Source organism: Poromitra crassiceps (assembly GCF_964638095.1).
Source record: "Poromitra crassiceps genome assembly, chromosome: 14".
In the NCBI taxonomy this organism is placed as follows: Eukaryota; Metazoa; Chordata; class Actinopteri; order Beryciformes; family Melamphaidae; genus Poromitra; species Poromitra crassiceps.
In genome coordinates, this window is record NC_139633.1 from 27,747,457 (window position 1) to 27,769,901 (window position 22,445).

General features: G+C 44.5%; 1 protein-coding gene and 1 pseudogene across 2 annotated transcripts in view; one reads left to right on the forward strand and one right to left on the reverse strand.

Moving 5' to 3' along the window:
* The window catches only part of birc6 (baculoviral IAP repeat containing 6), a gene marked incomplete at its 5' end in the record, with an annotated part of 179,405 nt that overhangs the window by 139,016 nt on the left and 17,944 nt on the right, over positions 1–22,445 (forward strand). Inside the window, 5 exons of the mRNA XM_083651107.1 lie at positions 2,933–3,043; positions 6,651–6,868; positions 14,524–14,685; positions 15,105–15,182; positions 18,682–18,870. Coding sequence (XP_083507233.1) covers positions 2,933–3,043; positions 6,651–6,868; positions 14,524–14,685; positions 15,105–15,182; positions 18,682–18,870 — 758 coding nt within the window. The remainder of the gene's footprint in view (positions 1–2,932; positions 3,044–6,650; positions 6,869–14,523; positions 14,686–15,104; positions 15,183–18,681; positions 18,871–22,445) is intronic.
* Positions 3,172–4,499, reverse strand: LOC310789515 (glycoprotein-N-acetylgalactosamine 3-beta-galactosyltransferase 1-B pseudogene; annotated as a pseudogene). Its single transcript has 2 exons — positions 3,806–4,499; positions 3,172–3,531 (listed from the first exon to the last, which is right to left on the reverse strand). The product of its transcript is annotated as a glycoprotein-N-acetylgalactosamine 3-beta-galactosyltransferase 1-B pseudogene (transcript).

The following is a 22,445-nucleotide window of genomic DNA, read 5'->3' on the forward strand; positions in this document are numbered from 1 at the left end:
CTTAGTCTTTAAGACACATCTATGGAAGGACTTAGTCTTTAAGACACATCTATGGAAGGACTTAGTCTTTAAGACACATCTATGGAAGGACTTAGTCTTTAAGACACATCTATGGAAGGACTTAGTCTTTAAGACACATCTATGGAAGGACTTAGTCTTTAAGACACATCTATGGAAGGACTTAGTCTTTAAGACACATCTATGGAAGGACTTAGTCTTTAAGACACATCTATGAAAGGACTTAGTCTTTAAGACACATCTATGGAAGGACTTAGTCTTTAAGACACATCTATGGAAGGACTTAGTCTTTAAGACACGTCTATGGAAGGACTTAGTCTTTAAGACACATCTATGGAAGGACTTAGTCTTTAAGACACATCTATGGAAGGACTTTGTCTTTAAGACACATCTATGGAAGGACTTAGTCTTTAAGACACATCTATGGAAGGACTTAGTCTTTAAGACACATCTATGGAAGGACTTAGTCTTTAAGACACATCTATGGAAGGACTTTGCAATTGAACTGGAGCGGGAGGAGGGGATGCATTCCTGTGAAGCATTGATATCCCTGCGTCGACCAAACGGGCCAAATAAAATGACGATATCGACGGCCCCTCGCTTTTCTCACGCGTACCCCCTCTTCTGTCCCAAGTGGCTAATAGGGCCGTTAAATGTGCCGGTAATTTCATGGTTAAGTGCATCTGTCCCCGGTACAAGTATGGAGCCGTAATAGCCATAAACCCGCTATATATAGACAGTTAATTATGTTGATGCATTAACTGCTCCTCCATCCCATCAACCCTCCTTTTCTTTGCTTCATCGTAGGCAATTCAACAGTATCATTTTAACACGCTTCGGCCGTCGATAGAGTTGTACTTTGAAGTTCGCAATAGGTCTGTGTGGCCCGCGCGAGCGTCTCCTAACGATGGCAATGTCATTCCTCAGGATAAGGAATGGGAAAGGCTGGCAAACAGTGGGGGCAACATACATCAACCCGATATTGTAGTTTTAGCGAGGAAACAACTTTTCTTAAGATTCTTATGACTATACAGGTATACAGTAGGTATCCATAGGTCCCGCAAAAGTCATCAAGAGACGTACAACATATTATCTAACCTTAAGGCCCCAAAGCATATTGAATACAGGTAAAAATGGCAGTTTAAGAGTTAAAGGGGGCCTCTTATGCTTTTACTTAATTGTGTCATATATACCGTAAATTCCGGACTATAAGCCGCACCTTTTTTCCCATTTTTTGGCCTTTTTTGGCCCCTGCGGCTTATATAACGGTGCGGCTTATCTATGAATTTTTTCAAAAAAAAAAAAAAAAATCTCTCTTTTTTAGCACTCTTTCTAACTATAAATCCACTTCTGTTTTAATTTCCTCTCTTGCCCTCTTTTCACCACACTGTATGACACTGTGTGCAGTGTAAAAAACAACACAGGTGGTGTTGTGTTATGTTGTTTTGTTGAAATGTTAATAAATGGGAGCTTCCTCAAACAGCCATCTCTTTCCCGACAATCCCCTCTGTGCATGAACCCTTACATATGGTAATTAAACATTAAAACACAATAAAATAAAATAAAATACCATTAAAACACCCGCGGCTTATAGTCCGGTGCGGCTTATATAAGAAAAAAATAGTCAACTTTGCAGGTGCGGCTTATACACCGGTGCGGCTTATAGTCCGGAATTTACGGTACTACTAATTTTATTCTTAAAATAATGGCCTATGTCATTTTTTGAGGAAAATTATATTTTTGCCTAAATCATCTCTTCATGATGCCGGCCACCTCTGGTAAAATGGCCTAAGTCCTTAATTGAAAAGATCACGCTGTTCCTACCTGGTAGTGCAATGGCCTATGTCAAGCGTGTGACTTAGGGCCGTTTTATTTTTGCCTAAGTCAAGACAATGTGACTTAGGCAAAAATAAATGCATACTTTTCTATGACTTGTCTCTCTCAGACAGCCTCTGTGACATGTTTCTCAAAGTGGAAACCAAGCTGTGAGGTCATGTAAGGGTCCCCACACAAGACCAACCCCCTCTCAAAACCCCCCAATTGAAAACAGAATTATTTCTCTCGGCCTACAGTTATTACTAGAAATCTTCGAGGGTGGAGACTCTGGAGAAACTACCTTTTCCCGGTAGCTCAGCCTTGTCCTCTCCTCCCTCCTTATACTCCCACCACTTATATAGCCTCAGCCAGGAAGGCATCGCAATTGCTCGAGTGACATCACCGATGACATCAATTGCTCAAGTGACATCACTGATGACATCACAAATCGTGACTGACACTGAGCCCACTTACCCAGTTTTGATTAGGAGGATGAAATCATTTAGGTTACTACAATAATTAGGTCTACTTGTGATTTTGATCATTATTAGGCCTCCTACTTTTGATCAATTTCAGCCAAATTATGGACAATTCTGCAATATTCCATGTTTTACAGTTGATTCCATTCTTGTTACCAAATGCCATGATTCCGTGCGTAGCAGGATTGTAGTGCGTGGGAGGATCAGTGAGAAAAGGGTGTTGTTCAGGAGCAATCTTTAGATCAATATTCTCTATCAAATTCTTGTCAAGTTCGTATTACTGTAGTTGTTTCTGCCAGCCTTGCTGCTGTGCTTGGGTATGTTGCATGCCTGCATATATGTATCTTGACTTTTTTGCCAGCTCTGAAGCTGTTGCCGATCTAACATTTTTACATACTGTACTGTATGCCACCGCTACCTCTTTGTCAACTCCTCTCTCATGCTTTCTCCTCCCCACACCCCACGCCACCCCGCCTCCCTACCACCCACACCCCACCCCGCCTCCCTACCACCCACACCCCACCCCGCCTCCCTACCACCCACACCCCACCCCGCCTCCCTACCACCCACACCCCACCCCGCCTCCCTACCACCCACACCCCACCCCGCCTCCCTACCAGAGAGGAAGCTGGCAGAGTCTTCGAAGAAGGTATCAAACCGGCCTAAGCCCCTGGCCATCGTACGCTCCCTAGAGGAAAAATACGTAGCTGCCATGAAGAAGCTCCAGTTTGGTGAGTTTTTACTTCCTGTTTGTGTGTGTGTGTGTGTGTTTAACGGTGCTATATTGTTCTATTTACTGGAAACTAACAAGCCGATCAGCGAGAAGACTGGCAGCCTGGACCCGCCTCTACACTGCATTTTATATTGTGTGGTCATTCCTCAGTGTTGTAGCCCAGCAGGGGGCGGGGGGCTGGTATCGGTATCTGTAGCCAAAGGCACGCAGGTGGTATGTGTAGTACTCCAATACATACACGAGTGAAGCATGTACGTAGTGGAAAGACACGGACAGGTCCGAGCAGCTCTTTGGGCCCTCTGAGATGGGGTAGTAGCAGTACTTCCAGTACCGGGAAGGAAACGTGGCAGTGAGGTGCACCTCAGGGGGAAAGGGGTGAAACGTCTCCCTCTGTATAGTGTCTCTAGAGTCTCCTGCCTGCGCCCCGACTTTCTCCATGCACTGCCCCATCGCCATGTCTTCTGTAGAGGCAGTGTGAGTGACTTTCTCCATGCACTGCCCCATCGCCATGTCTTCTGTAGAGGCAGTGTGAGTGACTTTCTCCATGCACTGCCCCATTGCCATGTCTTCTGTAGAGGCAGTGTGAGTGACTTTCTCCATGCACTGCCCCATCGCCATGTCTTCTGTAGAGGCAGTGTGAGGACTTTCTCCATGCACTGCCCCATCGCCATGTCTTCTGTAGAGGCAGTGTGAGTGCCATGTCTTCTGTAGAGGCAGTGTGAGTTGCCATGTCTTCTGTAGAGGCAGTGTGAGTGCACACCTTGTTTTTGAAACCCTCTACGAACCTCCGCAGGGCCTCTTTCCTCAGCACGTAGCCCGCGCCCCCGCTCATGTAGCCCTGCTCGGTGAAGGCCTTGAATCTTCGGCCAAAGTACACGGGCGTCCGACCTGCGGTTTGCAAGAACCCAGCGTAGGTTGTCCACGATGACGTAGGTGTCGTCATCGGCCTTGAGGAACCAATCGGCCCCGTGGCCGTGATGCTCGTAGGCATAACGGTACGCCCGGATCGTCTTCCGGTAGAGCTGGTCCCGGCCCTCCCCGGTGCCCGAGCCAACAGTGGGGAAGTCGGGGTCGTCCACAGAGCTCATGAAGACCACCACGTTGCAGTGTCGACTCCATGTGGACTTCACATGCCGAGCCTTCTTCTCCAAATTGTTGGGAGTAGTCATTACCCAGCAAAGAATGCGCACCTTTTTGTATAGCTCATCTGCCATGCGGCTATCCTCAACTACGTGATGAGGGTGGTTCAAGTTGAACAGTGCCGACCTCTCCTTCTTCCAAACCTTCCCCTCTTCCTCAGGTTCATGGGGGTAGTCCGGAGACTTGTCCAAACCACTGGGATGGCCAGCTGAGGAACTGTCCTCAAAGCACACCTGCTGCAGGAACATGTAGAGTGTGAGGTTTCCCACCAGGAAACCAGCATAGAAGGAGAATCTGGATCCCAGGGCCTTCATGCTGGACCAAGTTTCTCAATCGAGTCGTTTAGTTATCTAGTACACAGTAATGGTTAGGTTAGCTTAATGTTAGCTGGCCACCCTACTAAACACTACTGACAGGATACTGATGACATCACTGACATCATCGTGACAGACACCGCTGCCACAGACACACTGATGATGTCAGATGTATGACATCACTGGTGATGTCACAGTGGGATTTATGACATCACTGATGATGTCACAGTGGGATTTCATCAGTGGGATGTATGACATCACTGATGATGTCACAGTGGGATTTATGACATCACTGATGATGTCACAGTGGGATTTATGACATCACAGTGGGACAGAGAAACAGACAGACAGAGCCCTAGCTTCCATTATACTGATGATGATGATAAAGAAGAAGTGTGTGAAGAAGAATTTAAAAAAATGCTGTCGACAGGGACACGTCTGTTGCTTCGACGTGTGGATGTTGGTTGGTTTTTCCTCACACTTTTTTCAGGCTCATACACATCGCCCCCCCCCCCCCCCCCCCACACACACACACACACTCTTCTATCTCTCCATCTCCCTCCCATGCTCTATCTGATATGATGCATATTGCGTCCCTCTGAAAGGGAGGAAGACTGCCCCTCCTCCCTTTCCTCTTATCCATCACTCCATCCGTGATTGGTTATGCTACTTTTGTCGTGCTCCAATTGAATTTGTAAGCGGCCCGGCGTCTAATGTAATTGCAAGTGACATGACTGTGAACAGGTTTGCTTCGGTCTGAGCACGACACTAAAAGAGAACCCAAGAAGACGCAGTCAAATAGAGACCCAGTATAACAAGACATCTTTGTTTTACCACTGCTTTATTAAAGCACAACGGATATGAAGGTGCCATTATCTGATGATGAAGATCTTGGTGTTTACTGGTCTCTATTAATGCCAGTCAATTTGGGGGACTCCACATAATAGTTAATGCATTACTGCCTAGTTTACACTACAAGACTTTCCCCCCAATTTTACACAGGATTTCCAGTCTGTCTTTGTTGACTCTACTCTCGTAACGGGACAAGCCCCGTCTTTTATTGTCACACGAACACCACAATACATGCATGCGGCCACAACACACTCATGCTGACAGTGGCCGGTGAAAAGTGTCCTCTGCATTTAACCCATCCAGGCATGTCCTTTCCTCCGAGGGGCAGGCCACGAGCAGTGGTTGCTTTCTCGTACAACGCCCGGGGACCAACTTCGGATGTTGTCGTCACTGGTCGGATGACGATGACGATCTGATCTTCTGCATGTTTTTAATGGGGGGGTTATATACGGAGGAACCCCCTGGGGGAGCACGGGGAGAACATGCAAACTCCACACAGAGAGAAAGGCCCTTACGACGAGATACCCCACCTGGGCAGTAGGCACTGAAGATATGGGGGGGGGACACAACCACAGCGCCCACAGTGTCCCACGACGCAAGAATCGAACTCAGGACCTTCTGACTGTGAGGCGACAGCTCTACCACTGAGCCACCGTGCCCTAGTCTGCAGTTGTTGTGCCAGTCGGCAGCAAAATCTGTTAGTCTATACTGGGTACAGATTTCTAATCTGTTAGTGTAAACTGCCTCCAGATTTCTAGTCATCAAGTGTAAACTGCCTCCCGACGCCAGTCGGAGCCACAAAGATTATATATCAAACATGTTTGAATTTCAAAGTGAAAAGTCTTGTAGTGTATACTGCCTCGTCTGAGTCAGTTGTGTCGTGTATTTCAGTCCGTTTTTTCAGTCGTGATAAAAAAAAGCTTAATGAACCAGTCTTGTAGTGTAAAGTAAACTCCCCAGTCTTTTCATCATCTGTTCAGATTTTCAAAGTCTTCTAGTGTATCACAGGCAGAGCATTCTGGTACTAACAGAGTATGATGTTTACATGGATCCTGCCCTAACTTACATTATTGTCTTATTTGCATTGCAATCATGTTTTTTGTGTGTGTGTGTGTGTGTGTGTGTGTGTGTGTGTGTGTGTTTATATTGAAATCAGTTTGCTTTCAGTATATGCAAAGTTGATGTGGATATAAAAGTATGTTTTACTCTGTAGACAATGATAGGCCATGCCTGTCAACCATGAGTACAGCATGACGTCATATCTCCTAACCCCTCACTGTGGTCTCCTCCCTGGCCCAGACACCTTTGAGATGGTTTCAGAGGACGAGGAGGGGAAACTGATGTTCAAGGTCAACTACCATTACATGTCTCAGGTGAAGAACGCCAGCGACGCCAACAGCGCAGCCCGTGCCCGCCGCCTCGCCCAGGAGGCGGTCACCCTGTCCACCTCGCTGCCCCTGTCCTCCTCCTCCAGCGTCTTTGTCCGCTGTGACGAAGAGAGGCTGGACATCATGAAGGTAAGGCTTTAGTTGAGGCCCGGGCACCACAGCTGAACAGGAAATAGAAATCCTATCAGAATGACATTTTATATGTATATACTGTATATCCAGTGTGAATTCCCCATGTTTAAAACGGCTTTGTTGGCACAAAGGCCTCCGCCCAGCCAGAAAACTAGAGACTGAAGCTCCACCTCACGTTAGTCGGCTGTGCAATGGAGTGGGGCGAGGAGGAACGAATTCCACCCAAACCTAGTCCAAAAAAAACAATACTCGATAAAGATTCCACGTGATCGAATTCATTCCTCAACGATCAATTATCGATTATCGATTATTGATGAACATCCCTAATATGAATCAACAATTTACATTGTCCAATCTTGCAGCATACATTTGAAATAGCATATTCTGATATAAACACAAATGGGGGAAAAAAAGCTTCCTTTCGGAGAAATATAAAATATTTTTGGCTACTGTGCCCCTGCTCAGATTTCTCTGTATTTAGTGAAGAGCAATAGTGTGGAACGATGGGGAGACGCAACATCCTGCTAACTGAACAAACTCTGAGGATAGGGAGCATTCATCCACTCCCAGTCAACAGAGAGTGGTACTCTGGGTTGAATGGAGAGTGGTACTCTGGGTTGAATGGAGAGTGGTACTCTGGGTTGAATGGAGAAATGCTTGGAGTGCTTGTAAATGTGATCTGGTGGCTATCTGACCAGTGTTCCACAGCTTCCCAGCTAGTTGGAGAATAGAGTAAGTCTCAGTGAAGGCTTCCCTCTTCCCATGAGGATGCTGTGTACTGTGTACATACATGGGTATGTACTCGGTATTCCGACGCGCATCCTAAAACACTTGTCGTCGACGGCTCTTACTCATTCCCCCCATTGGCATTTAAAAATGGCCCTCACCCCGCAAGTTGATGAATGGCAAAGTCTCTTTTGCTAAATGTCAAAAATCCTCATCTGTTGAGCTCTTATTTCTTCACAAGAACACACTGAGTGCGTTTACATGCACACCAATAAACTGTTTATTAGCGGATTTCTGAGTTACCTGATTATTCAAATGGTCATGTAAACAGCATAAACCGATAAGCTTTATCCGTTTATGGTCATAAACGGGTTATGAATAAACCGATAAACACACCTAGGTTTCTGGGCAATAATCGGTTTTCTCTCTGCATGTATCCAGCATAACCGGGTTTCTTTCGGGTTTATATATCTGCGCATGTACGACTTGCAGGAGAAAGAAGCACAGGAGCGTGTGAGAGGCAGGGAGAGACGCGCTGCACTCACTGGCCCCTCGGCTCTCCTCCCGGTTCTCTCACCGGCATGCCGGTCTCTCCCCCGGCCACAGCGCACCACAGCCGGCTTGGCGAGATGACGGTGAGCACGGAGCCGCTGGCTGAGCGGAGCGGGGAGCTCTACTCTCTCTTCCCGCACAGAGCCGGTGTCCCTGTAACGGCACCACTGCTGCACTGCGCTATGTTGAAATGTGGATATTCTACAGGAGGGGACGAATATTTGTCTCGGATTGCAAATAGAATGACGTAGCCTACAGACAACAGAGTCATTCAAAACACAACACACACATAACGTTAAAATCCGTGACAAATTCTGTCCGTTTTCTGACAGGTAGGCTACAGTATTTCAATTCAACACACGTTGTGGGTCATGAACATTTGACGTGCTTAAGTCACCTCACCTGCCTGCCTCTGTGCTGTGTGCTCGGTAAAGTTGGAAATATTATTGTGGCGGAATGAGGCGCACACCGAGGCAGATCCTTTGGCTTATCAAACTCTTTATTTAGCGAACGGACAGACACACATGAAGGCAGGCACGCCAACACCTCGCTAGCTTCTCCTAGCCTAGCCTAGCTCTCCCCAGCACGTCTGCTCTCTTCCAGCTTCACACAGCTCTCCCGACCATTCCCCCCTAGTCTCCACCCACTGGCCCTATGCTCCCTTCACTTGCCACTCCAAAACCCCAAATCCCACATGCACAGAACAACATAACAGACAGATACAGTTAGACATACACCCTACTAGCTATCCCATAATACTCCACCTTTCCCCACGCTACATTATTGACACATGCACTTCCAAAGCGACGCCTATTCCAATTTTAGTAAAGTAGACGAGATACACAACCTAATTTTCACCTAAACCATCCTCTGCGCTGGACAAATAAATTAGGAAAATGTGATTTTGCATTTTGCAGCTATATTCTGTTGTTTTATTCCGGAATTAATGCTGCCTTTCTGGAGAGAAATCCGACTAATTGACTGAATCATGTAAACCCGGGTTTCTCCTATTGTCGGATTATTAAAGTGCATGTAAACGCAGAAATCTGATTATTGCCATAAACTGATTATTCACAGTTATCAGTTTATTGTGTGCATGTAAACGCACTCATTGACTCTAAATAAAGGCGACAGTACACTTAACAACGGAGTCGAACTCTCCCCAAATAGAAACCCAGTTGGAACACGTCACCGCACACAAAGCTGTGGCTTTGTGTTGTTTGTTCACTGACAGTTGGGGGGACGGACGCGGGACGATTAGAGATCGTAAGCAGGAAATTGGAAATACACGTGAGAAAAACTGCTGCTCCTCCGGCTGTGCTGGAAGAGCAGCAAAGGTGGCCGAGGGAATACGAGGATTTAGAAAGCCGTGCCGTTTCACCACAAGATGTTGCCATGGAAACAAAGACAATGAACCTGAAAAAGAAACGGACGCTTTTCCCTCAACACGTCACAACCAGTGTTGGCGGTTACTCATTACAAAAGTAACATATTCCATGTAATATATTACTTTTAGCAGTAACTCAGTAATATAACTTATTACCAATAGGATTTCAGTAATGTTATAGCAGTTACTTTGTCAAGTAACACGTTACAAATTTAGTTTTTTTTTTTAATCAAAGCACATATTCCGGGTTCCAGAATTTCCCTACGGGGATGAATACAGTACTCTATCATATTTAAATAAAGATACAATAATTTCCTAATCAAATTGTGTGTTTTTAAGCAAATAACCACTGCTGCAACTGCTGTTATTTTGCTGGAAGTAATGCAAAAGTAGTGTAATAAGTAACGAGTTACTCTACACAGACAGTAATATTGTAAAGTAACATATTACTTTCAAATTAAAGTAACTAGTAATATGTAGTATATTATATTTTGAAAGTAACTTGCCCAACACTGATCACAACTGATCATGGTATATTTTGGAGCAATTGCATTCAATCATCCAGTGGGGCCTGGTGTGAATTTGAGTTCAGCCAGCAAGCCAAGCCTGTTCACACTGTGTGCAAAGTCAAAATGGCCCTTCCTTCTTTTTTACAAAAACGTCTCCTTTTTTGTGTTGATCCAAACCTACGGACATTCATTTCCGCAGCGAGTACACCCTGGCCTTAAAGGAACAGCTCACCCTAAAATACATATATTCCCTCTCACCTGTAGTGCTATTTATCCATCTATATCATTTTTGTGTTAGTTGCCTGAGTTTTTGAGATATCGGCCGCAGAGTTTCTGCCTTCTCTCCAATACAATGGAACTGGATGGCACTCGAGCTTGTGGTGCTCAAAGTGCCAAAGAAATACATTTAATAAACTCAACAGCAATGTCTCTTTCCAGAAATAATGACCCCGTTACTCGAGATAATCCACAGACCTTGTTATGAGCAGTTTCATGGAGGAACTATTTACTATACTACCAAACTACACCCGCTAGCTGCTAGCTAGTTCCTACATGAGACTGCAAAAGAAAATAGTTCCTACATGAAACTGCTCACAACAAAGTCTGTCTCTTGAGTAACCAGGTCATGATTTCTGGAAAGAGACAAAATGCTGTTGAATTTTTCAAATGTATTTTTTTGGTGCTTCGAGCATCACAAGCCGAGTGGCATCCAGTTGCATTGTATTCAAGAGAAGGCAGAAACTCTCTGGACAATATCTCCAAAACTCAGGCAACTATCCCAAAACGATATACAGTAGATGTATAAATAGCACTACAGGTGAGAGGAAAAATATCTATTTTGGATTTTAGGGTGAGCTGTCCCTTTACGGACGGGCACGAGCAGAAAAAGGACAGTGGCTGATCTGAAACCAGCGGGAATCTCCTGACCTGTGAGGGGTCCGTCCGTACTCCTGTGTCCAAAGTGCTTCTCTGGGTCCTCAAAGAGTCTTTGAAAAGGCATCGACTCTAGATTTACCTCACTCTGTGGGGAAGTGCTCTGTGAAGTGTTGGTGTCTCTGAATGTTCACGTCAAAATACATTTACCGCATGAGTGCTGCTGGACGCCCTCCAGAAATCTTGTGCGCACGGTTAGCCGAGTCGTCTTAGCATTCCAACCCCCCCCCCCCCCCCCCCCCCCCCAGTGTGCTGGTTCAGACAGCGGTCTCAGCATGTTCGTTTTCTCCAGGAGGAACACGCGTATACACACACGTCCCGCCAGAATGGCTCCTTCGCCCTACAATGCTTGTTGCACATAGAGTAAAAAGAACCAGCTGCTTGTTATTTCTTGTATCGATTCAGGGATTCAGAGATATTCGTGTGCTCTGTTTCTTTCTGTCCTTTACCCTCACCCTGTCTCACTACTTTCTACCTGCTTCCATTGGGTTCCCTGTTGAGAAAGATGGCCTCGGGTTTCACTCGGGACACCATGTTTGTTGACAAAAGAACACCAGCTTTCTCCCCACCAGTCTTTACCTCCATCCCTCCCTTTCTAAGCCCACAAATTGTCAAGTCGCCCTTGTCGGTTTCCCACACAGCGCACCCCCAAAATCTTCAGCGGGCTTTCGGTTGACAATAAATACAAACATGCACAAAAAGCTGAGTGCCAAATGCACGGGGAACAAGGTCTCAGTGCAGTGGGTTTCAGGCCAGATTACCGGTAGTGCTGCTATCATCAGAGCCGGCTCTCGTGGAAAATCACAGGCCCCCTCTTTAATCGGGCACACCGTCCTTGAGCCTGAATACCTGTGACTAGCTAATAACCCTGCTGCTCCAGAGAAGATCCTCTGATCAGCGAGCCAGGAAAAGGAAGACCGATGAAGAGAGAAGAAAGCAGAGGGGAGGTCTGCAGGGAAGAAGAACATGTCAAAGGATTTCCCTCCAGCATTCAGATTAGGGCTGTGAATCTTCACTGGCCTCACGATTCGATTACGATTCATCTGTCAACGATTCGATTCGATTCCACGATGCCTCTCGATACAGCTCCAAGTATCAAATCCTCAATTTTCTGTATTATTACTGCACGTGGCTACTTTTTCATCAATTGGTACAAGCAGTCAGATAAATATCAACTCCCTTTTTTTACTTAGAAAGTGCTTTGAAATCTGAATGTCAACAGAAATTTAGACATAAACGATTCATCTGTCTTCGATTCGATTCACACGTCCGCATCGCGATGCATCGATTAAACGATTCATTTTGACACCCCTAATTCAGATGGGCATGGCCAATACAAAGGCTCTCTAAAGAAGAACACGCAGAGAAGAAAATGAGAAAATGTGCCCAACCTCACTCCTAACCTAGAGACTAGTACAGTAATAAAGTATGAGTTCTTTATTAAGCAGGTCAGCTGATATAAGTACCAATCCCAGTACGGCTCAATTAAGATTCATGTCTCCTTGTATTGGCTTGTTCAATAAGAATGACAAGAAAGTTATTCATCTGATTAAAACATGCAAAAAAAAATCATGTAACAATTCTCTATCAAGTCAAATAAAATTATAGATTTCACAACTGGTTTGCCTGCCAGCATCAATTTTTATTTTATTTATTGAATCTTTATTTAGCCAGGCAAGTCATTAAGAACCGATTCTTATTTACAATGGCATCAAACCAGCCAGAATAAACCAAAACACTTTTATTTTGAAGGCTGGTATTCTTCTGTCTCCGGTTGGCTTGTGGGGAGCTGCATCACCTCTACTCTCAACACTGCCATACACCTTAGCTTGGCACAGCTGGGACTTCACAGCTTCACTGAGATCAAAGAATCTCCACACTGCAGACATTTTCCCTCCCGCCGGGAAAAGTATTTAGTCACGCTACACAGCCCAGGGTGTCAAAAGTATCTGCAGCTTCACCCGCACAGATGAGCACCAATACTATGGCCTCTGGATTGCTACCGATACTAGATACTATTGGTTAGGGATGTCACGATACTAGAATTTCTACTTCGATACCGATACCCAGGAAAATATCGATACTCAATCCCACGGAAAGGGGGGACGACGACACATCAAGAGGCATAAAAATGAAGACAGATGGACGGACAGACGCGCACTTCTCCATAATCTAGGACCTGATCAAACTTTTATTTAACTTGAATTTAGACAGCAGATTAGCCCTGCTCTAGCCACCAGAACACGTTTAGCTTGTTGAAGCAACAGATACCCAATGATGGGGAGGGGAAAAAATCTGTGATTTTTCATTAAAAGAAAGCACTGATGGTATCAAAACTGTTGCAAATGAGTATTGTATCCATTTAAACATGTTAGTATTGATACTTATCGATACTATCGATACCTGTTGCAAATGAGTATTGTATCCGATTCAAATGTTCAGTATTTATACTTTCCGATACTATCGATACTTTTGACAACCCTACTATTGGTGTATTTCTACTACTGTTAAAACAAACAAACCTTGAAATACATGCAAAACTCATGTTTATCTTTGAACATACTTGTATAAAAAGCTCAGATAATAAATTTCAAAGGTGAAAAAATCTTCAGCAAATTACTAACCACTAGTGGGCTCGAGCATTATACTGTAATTATGGATTGGGATTTCAAGTTCCCGCTTTCTGCCGGCAATTAGCCTTTTCTATAGATTTCTATATCTCAGGGCTCTCGTAATGCTCAGCCTAATGTTACTATTGTTTTTCAGGTCTTTGTGTTTCTCTGATTAATGAGCTAATCTAATTTTGTGAGGAAATAAATTGGATTTTGCTATAAATGCCACGAGGGGAAGATAGAAATGGTCTCTTTCTCTCTACTAACTCTTGGAGCTTTATTGTTAATTACATGGCTGTGTAAAAAACTGAAAGGGGCTTGTCACCAGTTCCCCATTCATGTTTTTTTTCCTGCTCGCCCTTAAAGGAACACTCCGCCCATTTTCAACCAGCTTTGTATCATTAGAACATCAGTAGTATATCAGAAAACTGTAAACTGTTTTGAAGTCTGTCATTTAATTTGACAGTTATTGAGTGTTAAAGTGTGGACCAGTGACATCACTGGTCCACACTAACTCAAATTAATAACTCATTAACTCAAATCAACTCTCAATAACTGTCAAACCATTCATCATTCATCTAGTTTGACAGTTATTGAGAGTTGATTTGAGTTAATGAGTTATTAATTTGAGTTAGTGTGGACCAGTGATGTCACTGGTCCACACTTTAACACTCAATAACTGTCAAATTAAATGACAGACTTCAAAACCGTTTACAGTTTTCTGATATACTACTGATGTTCTAATGATACAAAGCTGGTTGAAAATGGGCGGAGTGTTCCTTTAATGTTTTTTCCTGCTCGCCCTGTTTTTTGTTTTTTTGTTTTTTTTTACCCATATTGAATATTATCAACCCTTTCTTCAATGAACCCCCTTTCAGCATGTGAGTAATAACTACCCTGTCTTAGGCCTCTTTGTCCTCTTTGTTTTGCCAGGTTCTCATCACGGGCCCAGCCGACACCCCGTACGCCAACGGCTGCTTCGAGTTTGACGTGTATTTCCCCCAGGACTACCCCAACTCTCCCCCGCTGGTCAACCTGGAGACCACCGGTGGACACAGCGTGCGCTTCAACCCTAACCTCTACAATGACGGCAAAGTGAGTAGAACGCAGATCTTTCATAACCGGGCGGAGATGAAGGAGGAGGACGATGAGGACAGAGTAGGAATGAGCACTGCCAGTTCAGCTGGCGTGGCGAGCGATGCTAGGAAGGAGTGCGCTGAGGCCGCGCTCTGTTTCTACTCTTAACCCATTGATACCCGATGCAGCATTTGTGTGTATATCCCTCATTTGTGTGTGTATCCCTCATTTGTGTGTGTATCCCTTTAAGACCGCGTGAGGCAGTTCGCAGGTCTTAAAGGGATACACACACAAATGCTGCATCAGGTATCAATGGGTTAATACAGACCAAGAACCCACTGGTCCATTTTGCACTTGTAGGTGGGACAGTTCATGAAAGGTGTCAAATTCATTGGGCTAATGTTGGTTATTATGCCCTTTCCTGTGCTCTTCCTCAGGTATGTTTAAGTATCCTCAACACCTGGCATGGGAGACCAGAGGAGAAATGGAACCCAATGACCTCAAGCTTTCTACAGGTAAGACGGTCGCCTGTCTGAATGGATCGGTGGCCTTAAAGGCCCATTTATACGAGACGGAGACAGACGGAGCTTTCTGTCCGTACTCTGCGTTCATTTTGTGCGTATTTCTGTCCGTCCTCTGAAAGCTTACGGATATGCACGAAATGCAGGAGAACCACACACACACTCACCCATTTGACTCTCTACTGCCCACTGGTGGATGTATTGCTTAAAGGAACACTCTGCCCATTTTCAACCAGCTTTGTATCATTAGAACATCAGTAGTATATCAGAAAACTGTAAACTGTTTTGAAGTCTGTCATTTAATTTGACAGTTATTGAGTGTTAAAATGTGGACCAGTGACATCACTGGTCCACACTAACTCAAATTAATAACTCATTAACTCAAATCACCTCTCAATAACTGTCAAACTAGATGAATGACTTCAAAACCGTCATCTAGTTTGAGTTAATGAGTTATTAATTTGAGTTAGTGTGGACCAGTGATGTCACTGGTCCACACTTTAACACTCAATAACTGTCAAATTAAATGACAGACTTCAGAACAGTTTACAGTTTTCTGATATACTACTGATGTTCTAATGATACAAAGCTGGTTGAAAATGGGCGGAGTGTTCCTTTAACATGATACCAACGTGAAAGACGCACGAAAGTGTACGTGGGCAGTGACGATTACACCGTTTGAAACGGACGCATTTAACGCGTTTAAATGAGCCGTAAGTCTTTCAAGCAAGCAAAAGCAAATGGCCGAAAGCACTAGTTGATGACTGCCCTGTCATTGCGCTGCCAGTGGCTCTGGATTAATAGTCTTGGTGTTTTGACAAATATCATCAAGGATCTTCCTTGGAGTCAAGCTATTATTTATCCTGGGTGACAGTCTGTGAGTGTTAATCAAACCAAGCCGCTGTGGTATCATTTGAACCTGCAGGGTGTGTCGCGCTGGCACCCATCACTCATCTTGAACACAGAGTTAGGTTCAATTATAAGTTTAGCCCTCCATTGTCAAGGTCTCGGACATTGTCACTTTTTACTTGTGACTGAAAATACTGTCTTGTGTCCCTGATGAACTAGAGAGCCAAAGTGAACGTCACTTCCTGCTTCAGCACTGTACCAGAGATTTTCATACGCAATTCATTTTCCCATAGACATTTCGTAAAATGCTTATAAAAATAGTTGTACTTGTTCAAACCAAACGGTCCAGATATATTTAGAAACAGGAGAGATTGCACAACATTTCACTCAGACCAAAACGTAAAGAAATTCTGGTTTAAAGAACATATTTTTTCGATGTAGTTTTTTAAAGTTTTGGTCTGAGTGAAATGTTCTATGGTCTCTCCCGATTCTAAATATAGCTGAACCGTTTGGTTTGCCCAAGTAAAACTCTTTTTATAAGCATTTTACAAAATGTCTATGGGAAAATAAATTGCGGAAGAAAATCTCTGGTACAGTTCTGAAGCAGGGAGTGACGTTCACTTTGCCTCTCTATACTCTCTTCAGAATACAGCTTTCTTAAAAGCAAAGCCTGACACGACGCACCCTCTCTTTGACTTGAATGTGTTACGTGTGCCATTGTGGTGGTATTTTCAGCTGCGACGAGGTAGAGCCTGGCTAGCAATTAGTCTGTCCACAAGTGTCTGTTAGGCTGGAGGAAGTGTGGAGAGCGGGGGGTGGAGCGGGGGGGGGGAGTATCCATTAGAATAATAGAGCCATAAATCTCCTTTTTAGTCGACAATACAAGACGAGAGCAGTCTGGGGGGGCGGGCACACAGTCACTGTCACCCAGTCGTCATTCAGCCACTGGCATAGACCTAGTCTCTTTCATCAACAGACTGGGGAACATCGCTTCGGTCGGTTCCCAAGTGCTTAACACGAGCATAATGGCAAAGCCCACACACATGGAGTGTTGACACACGCCCACACACCCCTTCATAAAACATGTTATCGTTTGCCGCGCACACGCCTGCTCTCATTTTCCATGTATATCGATCCAGCAACAAGCGAGCCCCGGTCCTTGGAAATGGCTGGCTCCCTCTCTTTTTTTTTATATATAATTCCCTCATTTGCAGGGTTGGAGAGTTCATAGAGATGTCTCCATTGATTATCATTCCAGTTAGTGTCTGCCGGATCGATAATGGAAAATACGGGGGGTTGGCGATGGTGAATAGGCGAGAGGGGGGTGTGGGGCTGGGGACCGAGTGGTTATCAGCCGGCGGTGGATATCGGTTCTGAAATCTGGCAACGCAGTTCAAGCCGGGCGGATGGATCACAGGAGAGTTGAAGGTCACGCTGGAGCGCCTTCAAGGGCAAGTCTCGGGCACGGGCCCGGCAGGCAGGGGCTCCTCCAACCCCCCGGCTTGTCATTGTTGGTAATGTATGGGCCCGGGAATGGAAGGAGATGCGTCCCCGCTCTCCTTGAGACAGGCCATGGCATTAATTGAGCCGTTAATAAAGATATATGGAAGGTTAGATTTTTTTTACAGGGCCAAAAAAAAATTCCTTTTGCTTTTGTCAGACGCTCCCTCAGTGTCCTCCGCTAGCAAGCTCATTTGTAGGCCTAGGTCAAGTGTCCCCTCCACACACACACACACACACACACACACACACACAACCTCCACACACACACACACACACAACCTCCACACACACACAACCTCGCCCACCTTGCTTCTGTCGGCTCCTCCCACACTCGTTCTTCACTTTCTTAATTCCATCCTTTTCTCTTGGTTCTTCTTTGGGGCGTGTTCGTTGTCACAAACCCTTCGTCACCCCGGCGGGGTTCCTTCCTCGACCTCTCTCTCCACTCAACCCCCGTGCTTACTGCTTACTAGGGATGGGAATCACAAGTTTGATGACGATGCGATCCGATCTCGATTCATTTGACAACGATGCGATTTTTGCCGATAACACAAATTCTGCCATGATACGATGCGATTCCACTCAGTTCGATTCAGGCAGCTGTGATCGATATTAGACGATACGCCCAAAATCTGTTAAACAATCAATTAACAAAAAGCAATTCAAATATAATTTGACAATCTTATTGTTGAGCACTTAGACATTTAAATTCAAAAGAATCTATTCTTTTTAATAAGATTCCAAAATAAAAGCATGTTTATTTCTTTTATGGCGGGTCATAGCGATTAATATCGATGTTTTCATTGTGAATCGATGCAGTTGGATCGGTGATCACTGAATCGATCATGCGTCGATGTAGATCGACGCGTCTTGCCACCCCTAATACTTACCTCGCTAAAGGTAGTGCAAATGTCTTGTTAGGCTTAGAACTGTGTTCCCTTCCCACGAGTCATGAAATTCCTGGAATATTTTGGAATTTTGTGTCGTTTTTAGACGGCGAAAGAAGAGCATTTGATCACATTTCACTCAAAAGTCACAGAATTTGACATGGAGAAAAACCCTCTATAATTTGGTAAAATCCAACAAATCTGCTCACCCCTGCTGTGTGTTGTTTCTTCCTCCCCTCCACGCCGCCCTCTAGGTGCTAGTGTCGGTGCAGTCCCTCATCCTGGTGGCCGAGCCCTACTTCAACGAGCCGGGGTACGAGCGTTCCCGCGGGACGCCCAGCGGCACGCAGAGCTCCCGCGAGTACGACGGCAACATCCGCCAGGCCACCGTCAAGTGGGCCATGCTGGAGCAGCTGCGCAACCCCTCGCCCTGCTTCAAAGAGGTGGGACATTTTCACATTATTTGCAAAGTGCTTTCTCGTGTTTCCCCTCTTTTTGGACCGCTCAAGATGCTCCTCCTTGACGCGAGCCCCCTGTCCTCGCTGCAAAATATCCAATTAAACCGGTTTGCCCCCCGACTTCACGGGGCACTAACTCAATATTCTGCCTCCTTAGCTCTGAAGGGTTTGGGTGGAGAGTTTCAGTGCTGCGTGGTGGAAGTGCTGTCTTAGAGGATTTTTCCAATCCACCCCGAGAAGAATAGAAAATTTGGGGGAAAACATTGAATACTTGGAATGATTTTATTTTTTAGTTTCTTTTATTATTTTATTATTTTGCTGCATGAAAAGGGTCACATTTGAAGGTAATGAATAGCAGCACAAAATGCCGTTCATCGTCAAAATCAAAACCAAAAATATCTGTATCAGTTGAACCCTGCTGTGCCCTGGATATAGAATTGTATGCTTAATATCTTAAGATCCTTTATATCTTATTTGTTTATGTCTTGTATATTTGTTCTTATCAATGTTAGTCGAGCACCAACCACACCAAGACTAATTCCTAGTACCTTGGCAAATAAAAAGAATTCTGATTCTGATTTTGATACACACTCTATACTCTATACTCTATGCGCGTATTGACGCGTTTCCACCAGTTTCATCCCAGAGACCGATAAAGGACAATGCCGCCTCTCGTCCCCGGGGGGCAGTACTACGGGTCGCTGGCAGATAATAAATTCCCTGTTTATTAATTCCCAGGTAGATGATATCTTCTGGATGTTTGCCCATTCCTCTTTTTTCTTTTTTTTCCCGTCCTTGACATGGAGTGGATAGTGTCGTGTCGGGGAAGATAGCGATCACTCAGCTCTCGCTCGTCCTCCAGAAATGTTCAGGGAGGAGGAGGAGGAGGAGGAGAGAAGAAGAAGCAGAGGGGAAGAACAGAGGCAGAGGAGGACAAATCAATCATGAAATCCTCTTACAGACAGGAAGAAGTGAGGAAATGAAGGAGATGGGGAGAAGGGAATTGGTGGGTGTTGAGGTTTGTCGCAGCCGGCCTTTATGGGTCTCTGCTCTGGCTCCATAACATGGCCTATAGCTAGTACAGTCCCACTGAGAAGAGATAGGACTATCTCTCTTTGTTTAACATGGACTATAGCTAGTACACTCCCACTGAGAACAGATAGGACTCTCTCTCTGTTTAACATTGACTATAGCTAATATACTCCCACTGAGAACAGATAGGACTCTCTCTCTCTGTTTAACATTGACTATAGCTAATAGCTAATACACTCCCACTGAGAACAGATAGGACTCTCTCTCTCTGTTTAACATGGACTATAGCTAATACACTCCCACTGAGAACAGATAGGACTATCTCTCTCTGTTTAACATGGACTATAGCTAATACACTCCCACTGAGAACAGATAGGACTCTCTCTGTTTAACATTGACTATAGCTAGTACACTCCCACTGCGAACAGATAGGACTCTCTCTCTCTGTTTAACATGGACTATAGCTAATACACTCCCACTGAGAACAGATAGGACTCTCTCTCTCTGTTTAACATGGACTATAGCTAATACACTCCCACTGAGAACAGATAGGACTCTCTCTCTCTGTTTAACATTGACTATAGCTAATAGCTAGTACACTCCCACTGAGAACAGATAGGACTCTCTCTCTGTTTAACATTGACTATAGCTAATAGCTAGTACACTCCCACTGAGAACAGATAGGACTCTCTCTCTGTTTAACATTGACTATAGCTAGTACACTCCCTTTGCGAACAGATAGGACTCTCTCTCTCTGTTTAACATGGACTATAGCTAATACACTCCCACTGAGAACAGATAGGACTCTCTCTCTCTGTTTAACATGGACTATAGCTAATACACTCCCACTGAGAACAGATAGGACTCTCTCTCTCTGTTTAACATTGACTATAGCTAATAGCTAGTACACTCCCACTGAGAACAGATAGGACTCTCTCTCTGTTTAACATTGACTATAGCTAATAGCTAGTACACTCCCACTGAGAACAGATAGGACTCTCTCTCTCTGTTTAACATTGACTATAGCTAGTACACTCCCTTTGCGAACAGATAGGACTCTCTCTCTCTGTTTAACATGGACTATAGCTAATACACTCCCACTGAGAACAGATAGGACTCTCTCTCTCTGTTTAACATTGACTATAGCTAGTACACTCCCACTGAGAACAGATAGGACTCTCTCTCTCTGTTTAACATGGACTATAGCTAATACACTCCCACTGAGAACAGATAAAACTCTCTCTCTCTGTTTAACATTGACTATAGCTAATAGCTAGTACACTCCCACTGAGAACAGATAGGACTCTCTCTCTCTGTTTAACATTGACTATAGCTAATACACTCCCACTGAGAACAGATAGGACTCTCTCTCTCTGTTTAACATGGACTATAGCTAATACACTCCCACTGAGAACAGATAGGACTCTCTCTCTCTGTTTAACATTGACTATAGCTAATACACTCCCACTGAGAACAGATAGGACTCTCTCTGTTTAACATGGACTATAGCTAATACACTCCCACTGAGAACAGATAGGACTCTCTCTCTCTGTTTAACATGGACTATAGCTAATACACTCCCACTGAGAACAGATAGGACTATCTCTCTCTGTTTAACATGGACTATAGCTAATACACTCCCACTGAGAACAGATAGGACTATCTCTCTCTGTTTAACATGGACTATAGCTAATACACTCCCACTGAGAACAGATAGGACTCTCTCTCTGTTTAACATTGACTATAGCTAATAGCTAGTACACTCCCACTGAGAACAGATAGGACTCTCTCTCTCTGTTTAACATTGACTATAGCTAATACACTCCCACTGAGAACAGATAGGACTCTCTCTCTCTGTTTAACATGGACTATAGCTAATACACTCCCACTGAGAACAGATAGGACTCTCTCTCTCTGTTTAACATTGACTATAGCTAATACACTCCCACTGAGAACAGATAGGACTCTCTCTGTTTAACATGGACTATAGCTAATACACTCCCACTGAGAACAGATAGGACTCTCTCTCTCTGTTTAACATGGACTATAGCTAATACACTCCCACTGAGAACAGATAGGACTATCTCTCTCTGTTTAACATGGACTATAGCTAATACACTCCCACTGAGAACAGATAGGACTATCTCTCTCTGTTTAACATGGACTATAGCTAATACACTCCCACTGAGAACAGATAGGACTCTCTCTCTCTGTTTAACATTGACTATAGCTAATACACTCCCACTGAGAACAGATAGGACTCTCTCTCTCTGTTTAACATTGACTATCCACCTTATTTCTAGCGGCCATGATGCCTATGCGTTTTTCTTCCGGTGTGATCCTCCCAGCCTTGTTGCTGACAGCTTGACACCCGTCTGGGCGAACGGAGCAAATCACTAATCAGGTCCAGCTTGGCAAAAATCTCGTCGATAAATATCCCTTTTAAGAGCGCAGTGCACAGCCTACTGTGGCTAATGTTAGCGGCTAGCTAGCTATGTTACATGGCAGTAAAACGCCACTAAATGACC